Genomic DNA, 14,216 nt, shown 5'->3' with positions numbered 1-14,216 from the left:
CTCCCTTTCCCTCCCCCCCCACTTTCCTTCTTTTCCTTTCCCTCCTCTCTCTCCCTTTTCCCTCCATCTCTCTCTGTCCCTCTCCCCCGAATCACCTGTCTGACAATGCTCTGGATGAGCTTGTCCATGGTGAAGGCGATGTAGGCGTGAATGGTGAACATGTCGCGCAGGGAGTCTTCATATTGGGAGGAGTCCATGTTGCCATCCAGGAGATTCCGCACCATGTCCAGGAAAGCAGGGTAGTAGTCTTCCACCTCGATGTCCACTGAAATTGAAGGGGGGGGGGGGGGGGAGGAAGGAAAGGGGGGGGGAGAGACAGACCAAACTCATTATAAGGGCTTTGGCCTCACCGAAACAGAAGCAGCGGAGATGCTGGAAGCGCCCAGGTCGTTGCCTGCGCAATTTAGTTGTTAACTGTGACAGTTGCAAAAAAGCCTGTCCAGTGTCATCATCCCCTTTGAATGGCATCTGCTCAGAGAACCCATGGTTTGCTATCCAGGATTTGGGCCAAGAACCAGAAATAAAAGCCCGTTTCCTCCCCCCAAAGAAAAGAAAAAAAATCATAAATAGGAGGTGTGGCTGCAGCATTATTTTCGACCCCTTTTATTATTATTTGTTACTTTCCCTGTTTCATCGGCTGTGCACTTTAGCGTTGTCATTTCATTCTGTTGTTTTGCAAGCACACCGAGGGCTCCTTGGCACAAACAAGCACCATATTTTTCAGAGTATAAGGCGCACCTTCCCCCCCTAAAAGAGCGTGGAAATGTTGGTGCGTCTTATACACCAAATGCAGCCATTTTTGGCCTCCCAAAGCCCCCACCCCCGCACCTCATTTTTGTGAAAAACGGGCTTCCTCCGGCCCTGCTGAAGCCTGCAGAGTGATCCTGGGGGCGGAGGAGGACAAAAACTTTTTTTCCTTACTTACTTCTTCGAGATCTTGGTGCATCTTATACACCGGTGTGTCTTATAGTCCGAAATATACGGTACTATTTTTATAAATTATGGCCAGGTGACTGTGGGACCCAGGTTCCCCCCCCCCATCCCATCTCGCAGCCACCGGAAGTGGGTCCTAAGTGCCTATTGAGGGGTCTGTCGTAACTTCCAACTGTCGTTAAGCTGGTGGCCCCCAACCTTTTGGGACACTAGGGACTGGTTCCGTGGAGGGAGGATTCCTGTGGATCAGAGGGGACGTGGTTTCACGTGGTGCCTGAATCCCACGGATGGGGCTTCAGAAGAGGGAATGGAGCTTTGAGAGAGAGAGAGAGAGAGAGAGAGAGAGAGAGAGGAGAGGAGAGGAGAACAGTGGAAATCTATGGGCCGGTCCTTGGGACGGAAAAGCCACCGCTGCTAGGGAAGCCCCACCCTAGCTCTGGGGATAAAAGGCAGTGGGCACAGATGAATAGATGTGGCAGACAACTACTCATCTCCCTGCCGGACGGACTCTTTAGCCTGCGGTGAGAGAGAACCTTTTTGCCGGGGCTCCTAATGAAGGAATCTTTGAGTTAACCTCAAGAGGGTTTGCCGTGTTTGGGGAGCTGGGTCAGAACACACTCACTGGGGTCTTTCAAGCGCAGCTGGATGGCTGGACTGTCGCTCTTCTCTCGCTTCACCCCCAGCACTTCCCGTTCCCACTCCCGTTCCCGGCTGTCCTCCTCGATCTGCCGCTCGGCCTGGCTGTATATCCGCAGCAGCCGCAGGCAAAGGATCTGGTGGAGGCGCAGGAAGATGTACCAGTTGTTGTTGACGTGGAAGAGGTTGTAGGCCTCGTCCAGGCTGCGCAGCTTCTGAGCCGCCGTGCTGCTGAAGAGCAGCTTGGCTTTGGGGGAGCTGCCCCCCACCCCGTTGTGCTTCTTCACCGCCCCGGAGTTTTCGTCCACGTCCATCTCCTCCTCCTCTTCCTCCTCCAGGTCGGAGAGCTCCCCTCGCTGGGCGAAGAGAAGGTCCGGGATGAAGTGGTACATGATCTGCTTGATTTTGTACTTGTCCTCTTTCTGGATGCCCGTCTGGCGCTTCACGTGGTGGATGATCAGGGAGGCGGCGTCCTCCAGAATCTGCTTGTCCTCGTAGGCCAGAGAGAGGTGAGGGCCGCTGCTGTCGTCCGAGGTTTGTTCTTGCCTCTGAAAACCCAGGAAACGAAGAGTCTGAAATCGTCCTCAAGGCAGTCGGTCTGTCCCTCTTCCCCACTCTCCATTTATCTCTCTTTCCCCTCTTCATCACTCTCTTTATTTATTTATCTCTCTCTCTCTATTTATATATAGTATCTCTCTTCATCCTGTCTATTCATCTCTCTTTCCCTGTATTTCTTTCTGTCTTTCCCTCCCCCTCTCAATTTATATCTCTTTCCCCTGTCTATTTCCCTGTCGTTCTCTCTCTGTCTCTGTCTTTCTCTCTCTCCCTCTCTTCCCCCCTCTGTCTTTGTCCATTTATATACAGTATCTCTCTCTTTCCCGTCTATTTCTTTCCCCATCTCTCTCCCCCCCCCAGGCTATTTATCTCTCTATCTTTCTCCCTCTCTTCCCCACTTTCGGTTTTTGTCTATTTATCTCTCTCTCTTCCCATTTATTTCTCTCTTTCCCTCTGTCTATCTTTCTCCCTCTCTTCCCTTCTCTTTCTCCCTCTTCCCTGTCTTTGTCTATTTACATACAGTATCACTCTCTTCCTTCATCTATTTATGTCTTCCCATCTTGCTATTTGTCTTTCTCTTTCTTCCTCTCTTCCCCCTTTGTCTGTCTGTCTCTCTACCACTCTGACTTTCTCCCTTTCTCCATCCATCCGTCTGTCCATCCATCCATCTATTATCTTGCCCCGTCTATTTCTCTCTCTTTCCCTCTTTCTGTCTCTGTCTTTCTCTCTCTCCCTCTCTTCCCCTTTCTCTGTCATTGAATATTTATATCTCCCCACCCCCAATCTGTCTATTTATCCTTCTCTCTTTCTCCAGCTACAAATTGCTGAAGGACAACTTCTTTCTACAAGAGGTTCTACTGCTTCCCTCAATTGCCCCCAAGTCGAAGGACAAGCATCCTACAGCTCTTTGATGTTCCTCAACCTTTTCAAAACCCCGTTATCGGAAAGTTACCGCGGAAGGGAACGTTTGGTGGACTTTTCCAACGTACCTCGTCGTAGATGGTCTCAATCTCGCTGAGCAGGCTCTTGGACCGCAAGACCTTCGTGTCGTTCTGCTTAAAGTTGATGCCTTGATGGTCCAGGGATTTCAAATAGTATTTCTCGTTCTGTTCCCGCCACACTTTGTTGAATCCCCTCTGGGCTTCCCGCCATTCCTCTTCTTTCATTTTCAACCTAAGAGGAAGAGGAAGAAGTGGGCGTGGGGGGGGGGAGAGAGAGAGAGAGAGACCTCTTGGTTTAGGACATTTGGTACAGAGGTGGGATTCAAAAACTTTTTACTGCCGGTTCTGTGGGCGTGCCTTGGTGGGTGTGGCAGGGGAAGGATACTGTAAAATCCCCATTCCTTCCCCACTCTGAAGCCAGCCAGAAGTGGTATTTGCTGGTTCGCTGAACTACTCAAAGTTTCCACTACCGGTTCTCCAGAACCTAAGCCCCCTGTGGGCTGGATCCGGCCTGTGGGCCTTGAGTTTGACACCCCTGCCTCAGACCTCAGAATACCTCAAAGCTTGCCTAGCGTTTGTCCTCAACACCGCAATCTTTCAACGTAATTTTGTTTACATTCCATTCGAACGCTCCTCTGCATTGGTTTCCCCCAATGACCGGGTACCTTTTCAGCACAATGGGGACAGCCACGGCTGGATTCTTCCGAAGGCCGTCGATGATGTCGGCAGCTTTGTCCGCGTATATCCTCTGCAGGGCTTTGCGGTGGATGACTTCAGAGGAGCCCCCCAAGGTATTGTCGAGGCGGAATTTGGCTTGCTCTTCGGCCGATAAGCGGGAGAGCTTCTTTTGTATCGTTTCCAAGACGCGGATGGTGGCCAGGTTAGTCTCCAGGACCACGTCCAGCTGGAAAAGGAGGAGGAGGGAAGGGAGCTCATAATGCAAGTTGACGTTGGAATTGGGACCCCAGGGCGATTTTGCTTTCCCAAGAAGCAACTGGACTTTCTGGTTTTTCTTTTTAAGACGTTTCGCTTCTCATCCAAGAAGCTTCTTCAGTTCTGACTGGTGAGGAATGGAAGGATTTATATTCCTTGCAGACAGCTGGTCATTTGCATCCTTTTGGAAGGCCAATGAGGTCATTCCCCACCATCCAGTCAGAGCTGAAGAAGCCTCCTGGATGAGAAGCGAAAGGTCTTCAAAGAAAAAACAGAAAGTCCAGTTGCCTCGTGAAAGAAAAGGAAAAAAGCACCTTTGGGACAACTATAATCTGGAGGACGGAGAATCTCTACAGACTTTTAGCTGTACAATTTGGGACGAACATCCTTTGAATGGTGTGGGAGTAGGAATGGGTTTCCAGAGGGGAAAAAAATTGCAGACTACAGGAACCATTTGCACCACTCAAGATGACCCTGAGAACATGGATAAAGCCTCCAAAAAGCCTCAACGACCCTCTAAAAGGATGCAAATGACCAGCTGTCTGCAAGGAGTATCAATCCTTCCCTTCCCCGCCATCCAGTCAGAGCTGAAGAAGCTTCTTGGAAGAGATACAAAATATTTTCAAAAGAAAAAACAAGTAAGTCCAGTTGCCTCTTGAAAAAAAGCATCTTTGGGACAACCAGGGCCTGGAGGATTGTCTGACCTACCTCAAACCGTTCATCCTCACATCGGTAGATGTGCTCTTCGTACTGAGTTTTCTTCGAGCTCACAAACGTAGAATCTTCGGACCAGGAGGGGAAGGAGACCCAGGTGTCATTCAAAACCTGAGCAGCGGGGAAAAAGAGAGAGAGAGAGAGAAGGAGGAGGGCGGAGAGAGGGGGAGAATGAGAGAGAGAGAGGGAAGAAGAAAGAAAGAGAAGGACGGAAAGAAGAAAGAAAGGGAAGGGAAGGGGGAGGGAGAGAGAGATTGTTACTGCCAGTAAGATAAAACATTATTCTAGCAGCTATGGAAAAAAGGCTTATCAGACTGCAGAGAGGACATTGCTAGTCAGGTCACCATCAAGGAATATGGTAGTTTGTCACAAGAGAATGGTCAGCTGTACAAGGGCGCCCCTTTGTGGGTGGAAAAAGGACTCCTGCTGAGATACTACAGGAATACTATGAACTTTTGTCTCTTTGAATGTACACTAATCGGCATACATTAAAATGAAATAGTTTACGAAGTGTACCCCGTAATGGGCTAGGCTTTAAAAATTGTGTTTTTAAGGCCAGCCTAATAATGCACCCAATAAATATTTTATGTTATGGGTATCTCCCCCGCTGAAGGAACTTCACATGCAAAGAGAGATTCAATCTGTTCCACTGGTCATGTCTAAGTCTCTCTAAGACTGCCTGTAATTATTGGGGGAGGGGGAACGGGAATCCCTGGGGACCCTGCCAGTCTTTCTGGTTTCCAGCAATATTTACATCCTCAAAGTGGGGAAGATGGCCGGCGTAACATGAGTCGTGGTGGCGCAGTGGTCAGAGTGCAGGACTGCAGGCTCCTTCTGCTGACTGCCGGCTGCCTGCAATTTGGCAATTCGAATCTCACTAGTCTCAAAGTTCAACCTTCCATCCTTCTGAGGGGGGGGGGGGAATGAGAACCCAAAATTGTTGGGAGCAAGAGGCTGACTCTGTAAACCGCTTAAGAGAGGGCTGTAAAGCACTATAAAGCGGTATATAAGTGTAAGGGCTATTGCTATTACCTCCTTGCACAACAACGTCCGACCTGTGCATTTGGGCTGCTGGTAACTTTTGGGCAAGGCTCTGTAGCTGGAGCCCAGCCGTTTGCAGGAGGCGTAGTCTATCTCCATCGCTATCCCCTCGGTAGCTCGCTCCTTCGGAAAGCTTTCCAGGTGAGAGGATTCTTTGTAACCCAGGAAGTTTTTAAACCAAGTGAACAACTCCGGAAATTTTCTGAAAAGGATGAAACCAAAAAACAATGAAAACCGAATGCACTAGGTTAGCGCCGCTGCTGTGGCAAAGGGATTTTTTACACTTCTTAGTAAGGCTTAAAGTTTGCGTAAGCTGCTGATCATCTTATAAGGCCGGGATGGCGAACCTGTGGCACGCAGGTGTTGCCCTGTCAGCTGCCCAGTGCATATGCTTGCGCTGGCCAGCTGAGTTCAGCCTTTTTTAAAGGCATTTTTCGCTCTCCCCAGGCACCAGTGGCTTTATAGGGGTGACTTCCAGTTTGCTCATAGGGTCATTTTTAGTCCTCCGGAGGCTTCAGGGAAGCCTCCTGAAGGTCCCTGAATCCTCCGGAGGGTCTCCGGGGGACGGGACGGGGAGGCTTTTTTCACCCTCCCCAGGCTCCTATAAAGCCTCTGGAGCCTGGGGAGGATGAAAAAAGCATGTAAAAAATGGGGGGTTGCGCCCGCACACGACCCCCCTGCGCTCCCCCCCCTTATGGCACGCGAGCCAAAAACGGTTTGGCATCGCTGTTAATAGGGGGAAAGATGCAACCGCTGCTTATTTAAAAGCTTCCTCCTGCACCTTCTGCGGTGAAATTCGCTAGGCTGGTACCACAGGGCGATTAAACTTTGCCAATAATTGAGGCAGGAGTATCTCTATTCCTTGAACTCTGAGTTTGTTGGCAGATGGGAAAGGTATGATACTCTCTGCCTGTTAATTTACATATTATTTGATTTATTACATTTACCCCCTGCCCGCTCACGATGCAAACAACTTCAGGTGGCTTATTTTCAATTCTCTGATGTATGCTGTCTGTCCCACAAAGGAGGACATTAAAGACCCAGTTGTTTAGCCTGCTTACCCCAGAAAGGGAGAAACCAGCTGGACAAGCTCAGCTCGGGATATGACCTCCTGATTGAAAATGACGAGGCACCGGAGGAAATTCTCATAGGCCTCCGTGCTGCGCAGTGCTTTGCGGACCTGAAAGGTGGAGTGGGAAGAGGAAGAAAGAAGGAGGAGAAAGTTGGAAAAGAGAAGAGGAGGCTCTCCTGCAAAGCAACAATTCAATCCTCTCCCATTGGCCCAATTCTAAGCTCATCAACCAATAGCCCCGACGTAGGTGGAGCTGGGAAATGGGTGCATTTATCCCAGGGAGAGATGAAGGGTGAGGCACCCAACTATGATTCCATGTAGACCCCAGACGATTCCCTACATGCCGTATCCTTGAACAGCTGAAAAATGTCATAAATTATAAACTCAAGTTCTCTCTTATGAATAATGCTCAATTTATAACAACTGAGGGAAGAATTTCCTTTGGTACGCAAGGCAGTGGTTAAGTAAGGGATGCCCAATGTTATGACCTCTTTCGCCATGAGCGTTAAGCAAAATCCCTGCAGTTGTTTTACGCGAACCATACGGTTGTTAAGCAAATCCACATTTCCCCCATTAACTTTGCTTGTTGGAAGCCAGCTGGGAAGGTGGCAAAAAGTGACCCCGGGGAGAATGCAAAGCATGGGGAAGGCACGCCAAGTGGCCAAATTTCGATCCTGGGATCGTGGGGATGCGGCAACCGTGGCAGGAGCAAGGTCTGGTTGTTAAATCTCTTTTCCCAAACCTCTTGTAACTTGGAACAGTTGCTAAAGTTGTAAACCGAGGGCTACCTGTGTGCGGCTGCTATTCCCCACTAGCGCAGAATAATGCTGGGGGATTAAAGGGGCACCGTTTTATCAGCTCTCCTACCTTGTCAAAGAACAGAGACTCTGTGCCATGTTTGCCAGCTTCTGCAAAGGATGGGTCCTTCAAATTAAGGAGCTTTGGTTTCTTCTGTAGAGAGGAAGCACACAAACACACACAAAGGGATAAATAAGTGATTATCTACCACAGCGCATTTTAAATTCGCTGAGCTGCCGCGTAGTTAAAGAATAGGAGAGGAACAGTGGCACAGTATTGATACTAGCTGGTAGGACAAGCGTTTGTTCATTCATTCAGGGGTCTCCAACGGTGGCAACTTTATGACTTGTGGACTTCAACTCCCAGAATGTCTTATGCTGGCTGCGGAATTCTGGGAGCTGGAAGTCCACAAGTCGTGAAGTCGCCACGGGTGGAGACCCCTGAATTAAGGGTCTCAGAAGCAGACACAACATAAGAACAGGAGAGGTTATAGTTCCCTGCACTCCTTCCTTAGGAAATACGGAATAATAAAGTAATCCATTCAAAATCAGATTAATCCTCCAGGCAGCCTGAACGTGGGACGAATAAGAAACTGTTGCTATACACAATTTATTTTGCATCACATTACCATTCCAATTTCAGCCCCGTTATTTTCTTCCCATATTTCCATCTTAAATTTAGATTTTTCTCATTTTTCCCCCATTCAGAAAAATATACCAAATTGATCATTTCATTTTCCATTCGTCATTCTAAATTCTATAGGTAGCTTCTATCATCAAATTCAATTTTAATATAACAAACATGTTACTTAGTTGGTTACCCACAATTAACAACGTTATTTTGTTTAACCATATATTCATAATTATGTATAAGAGAGAAGGTAAAAGGGAGGGAAACCCGGACGATCCTTTTTTCGCAAAAGAATTTAAAATTTGTAACAAAAAAAAAAAAAAAAAAATTGGACCAAAAAACAACAACTGTTGTTGTAGATCAGTAATTCCCTATTTGGCTCAGAGTTCTGCCTTTCCTTTGTCCAGGGGCTGGACCAGACCTGAAGTATTAGAAATTCAGTTTCTGGTGTGACTCACTGAAATTCTTAACTCAGTAACATCGATAAAACGTGAAAGTGCTGTAGAAAATATTGCTTTTATAGCATTAAAGATCCCTCAGGTGTCCTTAACTAGTTCCTAAAATTAAAGCCCTATATTATCATTGGGAGAAAGTCAAGAGGTGGTATATTGTTTTCATTTGCTAAGGGCTTATTATCTAAGTCAGGGATGTCCAAACATGGGAACTTTTAAGACTTGTGGACTTCAAATCATGCATGGCTGGCTGGGGAATTCTGGGAGTTGAAGTCCACCAGTCTTAAAAGTTCCCAAGTTTGGACACCCCCGCTCTAAGCACTGTGCAATTGCCACCAGCTGTGGGCCTTGAGATGAAAGGGGTAACAACGGGGTCTTACCTTCACTGGCGGGGTGACCCCCGGGGTGGCGTGCCTCCGGATTTGACAGCCATTCTGATTGGGCCTCTGCTGCTTACTGTTAAGCTGGGGCTTCTTGATGGTGCCCCCATGGTCGTTTCTCACCGACTCCACTTTCTCCGCCGTGGTCTTGCTCAAGAGCTGATGGGGGAGAACCACAAACAAGCCCGTTACGGCCCCCCCGGAGGTGAGAACGTGGGGAAAAAAATGCTTCACAAGAATCAGCCAGTTAAGGGGATGTGAGCACAGGGCACTTGAAGATTAAAAATGTATTTTGACGGTGGGTTCATGTTCCGCCCAGGCCTTCAGGATGTCCTTGAGTTATGGCTGTGAAGGAGTTCTAACCGAAGGTCCAGGTTACTTGAGGGGATTGGCCTGCCCCACTCATGCCAGCAGAGGAGGCATGCCATGGGTCCCACCGTCTCGATTATTTTCAGCTGGTGGGGTCCACGAGGGGGGCCTTCTTTGCTGTGGCTCCTGCCCTCTGGAACATCTTGCCAGATGTTGAGTGTGAGGTTGGCCTCAACCCTCCTATCCTTTTGTAAGGCCTAAGGACATGGATCTTCCAGTTGGGCCAATGGGGAAGCAGCATAATGCAGGTGGGTGATTGTGTAATCACAGATCCCACCTCACACACACACACACCCAGCACGGTCTTTGATTTGAATTCATTTATGTTTTCATGTAGATACCCTGTTTTCCCCAAAACAAGACCTCCCCGGATAATAAGCCCAAACGGGCTTTTGAGCTCATGCGCTAAAATAACCCCACCCCTGAAAATAAGCCCTCCCCCCAAATATTTAAACACATGTGCAGACGGTACCTGCCATTTCCTGGGGGGGGGACATGCCCCAGGCACCCCCCATGCACCTGCCAGCCACGCAGAACGGCCTCAGGGAGGCCACTCCCACAAACCCTGGCTCCTGTGCCCCTTAGTGGCGGCCGCAAAAAGAGAGGCAGGCCCAGTGACGCTAAGGCTGGCAAGAATGTGCCAGAAAGAGAGAGAGAGAATCTCTGGGCTCTCTCTGGATCAGCTGATCCACTGGCCGAGGTCAAGGGGCCTCCTGCACCTCAAAAATAATAAGGCCTCCCCGAAAATAAGGCCAAGCGCTTATTTCGGGAGTCAGAAGAAAATAAGACTTATTTTCGGGGAAACACGACATATATTTTCTGACTGCAAGTTGCCCAGTTACCTTTCGGTAAGATGAGCGGCTGATAAATTTTACAAATAGAAGAAAATACTAATAAAGGAGAACATCTGTAGTTCAGGGTTGACATGAGGGGCGCTTGGTGCTCTCTGAGCTTGCTTGTTTTCTTGCAGGCATTTCATGACCCAACTAGGTAACATCAGTGCTCACACCACCAGCCCTGGTGATGTTGCCTAGCTGGGTCACGAAACGCCTGCAAGAAAACAAGCAAGCTCAGAGAGCACCAAGGGCTCCTGATAATAAAATGGAATAAATAAAACTTGCGATGGGTCTAAATCGGGGGACCCATCTGACCAGCCCAATTTTACTATCTTTTTTTTTTGCAGCGGTAGCTAGGCAAATGTCGCGCGGTTTTCCATGAACCCGTGGTTCACTCCAGAGGTGGTTTTGCCGAAAAACCCGGAAGCAAATGCAAGACGACGAATGCGAAGTCACTCACAACGGAGCTATTTGCATCTGGCAAGAACTGCCCGAATTCGGAGAGCAAATCCTCCTGGTTCTTAAAGAGGCGTGCCACCTGGGCATAGACTTCCTGCTCGGTCAACGCTGGGGTGTAGTTCCCACCGGCTTCCTTGGCATTTCGCTGCTCTTTCTGTTAAGAGGAGACGGAGGAGAAGGTTCAGGAAGAAGAAGAAGAAGAAGAAGAAGGGGGAAAAAGACGGCAGCTTTTAGCAGCCGCCCCTTAAAATAAAAATTAAAAATAAAATAAAAAATTGAGGACATCCAGGTGCGAGATTTCAAAAGAAGAATAACAAGGGATGGGCTGAAAAAAGGCACTGGAGGCACCAACAAAGGAGAATATTTGTAGTTCAGGATTGAGGTGAGGAGTCCTTGGTGCTCTCTCACTAGCACTGATGGTGTTGCCTAGTTGGGCCATGGAACGTCTGCAAGAAAACAAGCACGCTCAGAGAGCCAAGGAGCCCTTCCCGTCAACCCTGAGCTACAAATATTCTCCTTTACTGGCACCACATATGGGTGTCAAATACTTCAGGCAGCACGGAAATGGGAGACTGGCATGGATGAGGTTACCTAGATGGGTCATGAAACGTCTGCAAGAAAGCAAGAAACCTCAGAGAGCCCCAAGGATATCACAATCCTCCTCCTCCTCCTCTCCACAAACCCTCCTCCCTTCTAGCACTGATGATGTTGCCTAGCTGGGTCATGAAACGTCTTCCAGAAAACAAACAAGCTCAGAGAGCCCCAAGGAACACACATTGGCGGCGGCTTGTGCTTTGCCTCAAAGCGGTCACCAAAAATCGGACCCTGGAGAGGGAACTCACCTCTCCCTACTTTCTACCTGCATCAATTTCAGGTTTTTTTTTACACTCACGGAAAAAGTTTCCCTCTTGCAGCCAAGCCAGAGAGGCAAATGCTAGCAGGGATGATCCTCTGTCCCATTGCCCACCCACAAAAATCCCCCTCTCCCCAATCCTTCTTCTGCTCAGGTCCCCAGATTCAGAGCCTCCAAAGGAAGGGCTGGCTGGGGAGACTCACCTGATAGGTGTGGAGAATTTCCAAAAAGGCCTTATAAATGTCCGGCTGCCCTTGAAAGCGGTTCTTGATCTTGTTGACATAGTTGATGGCGTGGTTAAACTCCACGGGCTGATTGTTCTGCAGGGAGGGGGTGGTCCCCCCCAGGGAGATTGTCACAGGCGTGTGGGGCTGGACCGGCGGAGAGCGAGGGGAGGCGTAGGGGACCGGAGGAGCTTGCTGGCTGGTGGGCGTATGGGTCTGTAGTTGGGAGGGCTGGGAGAAGCAGAGCCAAAGGATTAGAGTAGCTTGAGATTGGAGGGGTGTAGAATTACAGGTAGCCCTCGGCTTACAACAGAGGATGCTTAGTATCAGTTCAAAGTTTCAAGGTTACCAAAAAAAAGAAAGACTTAGGACAGGTCCCCACACTTAAGACCAGTGGGCAGAGTCAGCCTGCAAGGCTGCATTCTAAGCATTGCGCCACCACGGAAGGAAGGGAGGGAGGGGAAAAAAATAGCAATATCCCTTATACCTATATACCGCTTCACAGTGCTTTTACAGCCCTCTCTAAGCGGTTTAGAGTCAGCCTTTTGCCCCCAACCATTTGGGTCCCTGTTTGACCGACCTCGGAAGGATGGAAGGCTGAGTCAGCCTTGAGCCTGGCGAGATTCGAACTGCCAAATTGCAGTCAGCAGAAGGAGCCTGCAGTACTGCACTCTAACCACTGCGCCATCACTCATCTTCCTTCCTTCCCAATAACCCTTAGATTTATATATCACTTCAGTGCCTTTACAGCCCTCTCTAAGCGGTTTACAGAGTCGGCCTCATGACCTCAACAATCTAGGTCTTCGTTTCACCCACCTCGGAAGGGCGGAAAGCTGAGTCAACCTTGAGCCTGGTCAGGATCGAACTGCCAAATTGCATAACCACTGCGCCACCCCAAATCTCCCAGCTGTTTCAGAAATTCCACTTTTCAAAATCCCGCCCTTCTCACCTGTCCTTCAAGAGGCCCTCCAATGCCCGGGAGCCATCGTGCTCAAGGCCCGCCCTTCTTCCCCTGTTCCTATACCGCTTTCACCTGCGCTCTCACCTTGCTGATCTTGGCGGATGGGGGCTGTGGGGCTGGCTGCGCCGGGGTGGGAGCCGATTGTGCCGAAGGTTGAGACGGATGCTGGGGCTGCGGCGGAGGCTGCGGCTGGAGACCGTGAGCCGGGATTTGATGCACCTGCCCTGGCGTGGTTACATTCACCATGTCGTTGGTCTGCACTTCGATTTTGTAGCCGGGAGGCAGGAAGGTGTTGAACCCCATGATCAAATCTGGGTGGCCTTTGAAGAGCTGAGAGACACGGCTGATCACCCCGGGAGTATCGATGCTGTGCGGGGAGCCGGCAAAAGAAAAGTAAAGATGTCAGGCCTAAAAGCCATCTTTTCTTTGGGGTCTTTGGCCTGCCACACTTTCTATTCTTCTACTATACATTTTCTATTGTGGGAAAATGGGAGGGAGAATTGTATGGGGTTAGATGATAGGTAGCCGTAACAACATTCTTTCTAGAAAGCCAAGGTCATCCTTTGTCTCTGCACCTGACCTGAACTGGATGGGTGGAAGCTGCCAGCGTGGCAGTGGGAGATTGGACCATGTGATGGACTTGTGGGTGTGGGGGGAAAGATCTTGAACTTTCAAGTGGGTGGAGAAAACCTGGAAGCTTTCAGATTCGGGTTTCCCCAGATGTGCCAACATGGCTCTCTTAATGAATTGGAACTTTGAGGAATCCTTTGCCTCAGACTCTGATTTACCTTTGGAGGCTATTTGGAACCCTGACAAAAGAAAGACATCAGATTCCTACCACGAATTCAAACAGGCGTAAAGAGAGGCTGCGTTAAGGTGCATCCCTTAGGGCCACAAGCACAAAACAGAATATGCTGGGTCCTACAGCCTGCCCTTGAAGGGAAACCAATGCAGGTGGTCTTCCACTTAGAAAAGTTGGTTTAGTGACCGTCGATAGTTACGACGGTGCTGAAAAAAGCGACTTAGGGCCGTGTCTCACAGTTCTGACGGTTGCAGTATCCCCCACGGTCATGTGATTTTCATTCAGATTTTGTTCGTATTTATGACTGCTGCAGTGTCCCGGGGTTATGGACTTATTTTCGGGGACATCTTATTATTTTTGAGGTGCAGGAGGCGGCCAGCGTGGTCACCTCATGGATGCTGCTGTGTTGCAATGTTTTCAGGGGAGGGCTTATTTTGGGGAGGGATTATTTTAGCACATGCACTTAAAAGCCAGATTGGGTTTATTATCCAGGGAGGGCTTATTTTCGGGGAAACAGAGTAGTTACGAACTTTCCAGCATTATAGATCAAATTGCAGATGATTGGCAACTGTTTCATACTTATGACAGTCACACGTGGTCCCCTTTTGCAACCTTCTGACAAGCAAA

At 49.0% G+C, this 14,216-nt stretch overlaps 1 protein-coding gene across 3 annotated transcripts in view; it reads right to left on the bottom strand.

The window, feature by feature from the left end:
- Window positions 1-14,216, bottom strand: part of SIN3A (SIN3 transcription regulator family member A) — a 36,979-nt gene that overhangs the window by 7,173 nt on the left and 15,590 nt on the right. For all 3 annotated transcript variants that reach the window (XM_081964980.1, XM_081964978.1, XM_081964979.1), the window contains exons 5-16: window positions 12,872-13,154; window positions 11,806-12,057; window positions 10,751-10,903; window positions 9,086-9,244; window positions 7,693-7,776; window positions 6,815-6,933; window positions 5,745-5,955; window positions 4,707-4,823; window positions 3,731-3,969; window positions 3,114-3,297; window positions 1,556-2,117; window positions 96-265 (exon numbers count right to left, since the gene is read on the bottom strand). In XM_081964980.1, the coding sequence (XP_081821106.1) occupies window positions 96-265; window positions 1,556-2,117; window positions 3,114-3,297; window positions 3,731-3,969; window positions 4,707-4,823; window positions 5,745-5,955; window positions 6,815-6,933; window positions 7,693-7,776; window positions 9,086-9,244; window positions 10,751-10,903; window positions 11,806-12,057; window positions 12,872-13,154 (2,533 nt within the window). The remainder of the gene's footprint in view (window positions 1-95; window positions 266-1,555; window positions 2,118-3,113; window positions 3,298-3,730; window positions 3,970-4,706; window positions 4,824-5,744; window positions 5,956-6,814; window positions 6,934-7,692; window positions 7,777-9,085; window positions 9,245-10,750; window positions 10,904-11,805; window positions 12,058-12,871; window positions 13,155-14,216) is intronic.

The sequence above is a fragment of the Natrix helvetica genome, assembly GCF_964273705.1.
Source record: "Natrix helvetica genome assembly, chromosome: 12".
In the NCBI taxonomy this organism is placed as follows: domain Eukaryota; kingdom Metazoa; phylum Chordata; class Lepidosauria; order Squamata; family Natricidae; genus Natrix; species Natrix helvetica.
The sequence above is the reverse complement of the archived record's forward strand: the minus strand, read 5'-3'. Positions and strand labels throughout refer to the sequence as shown.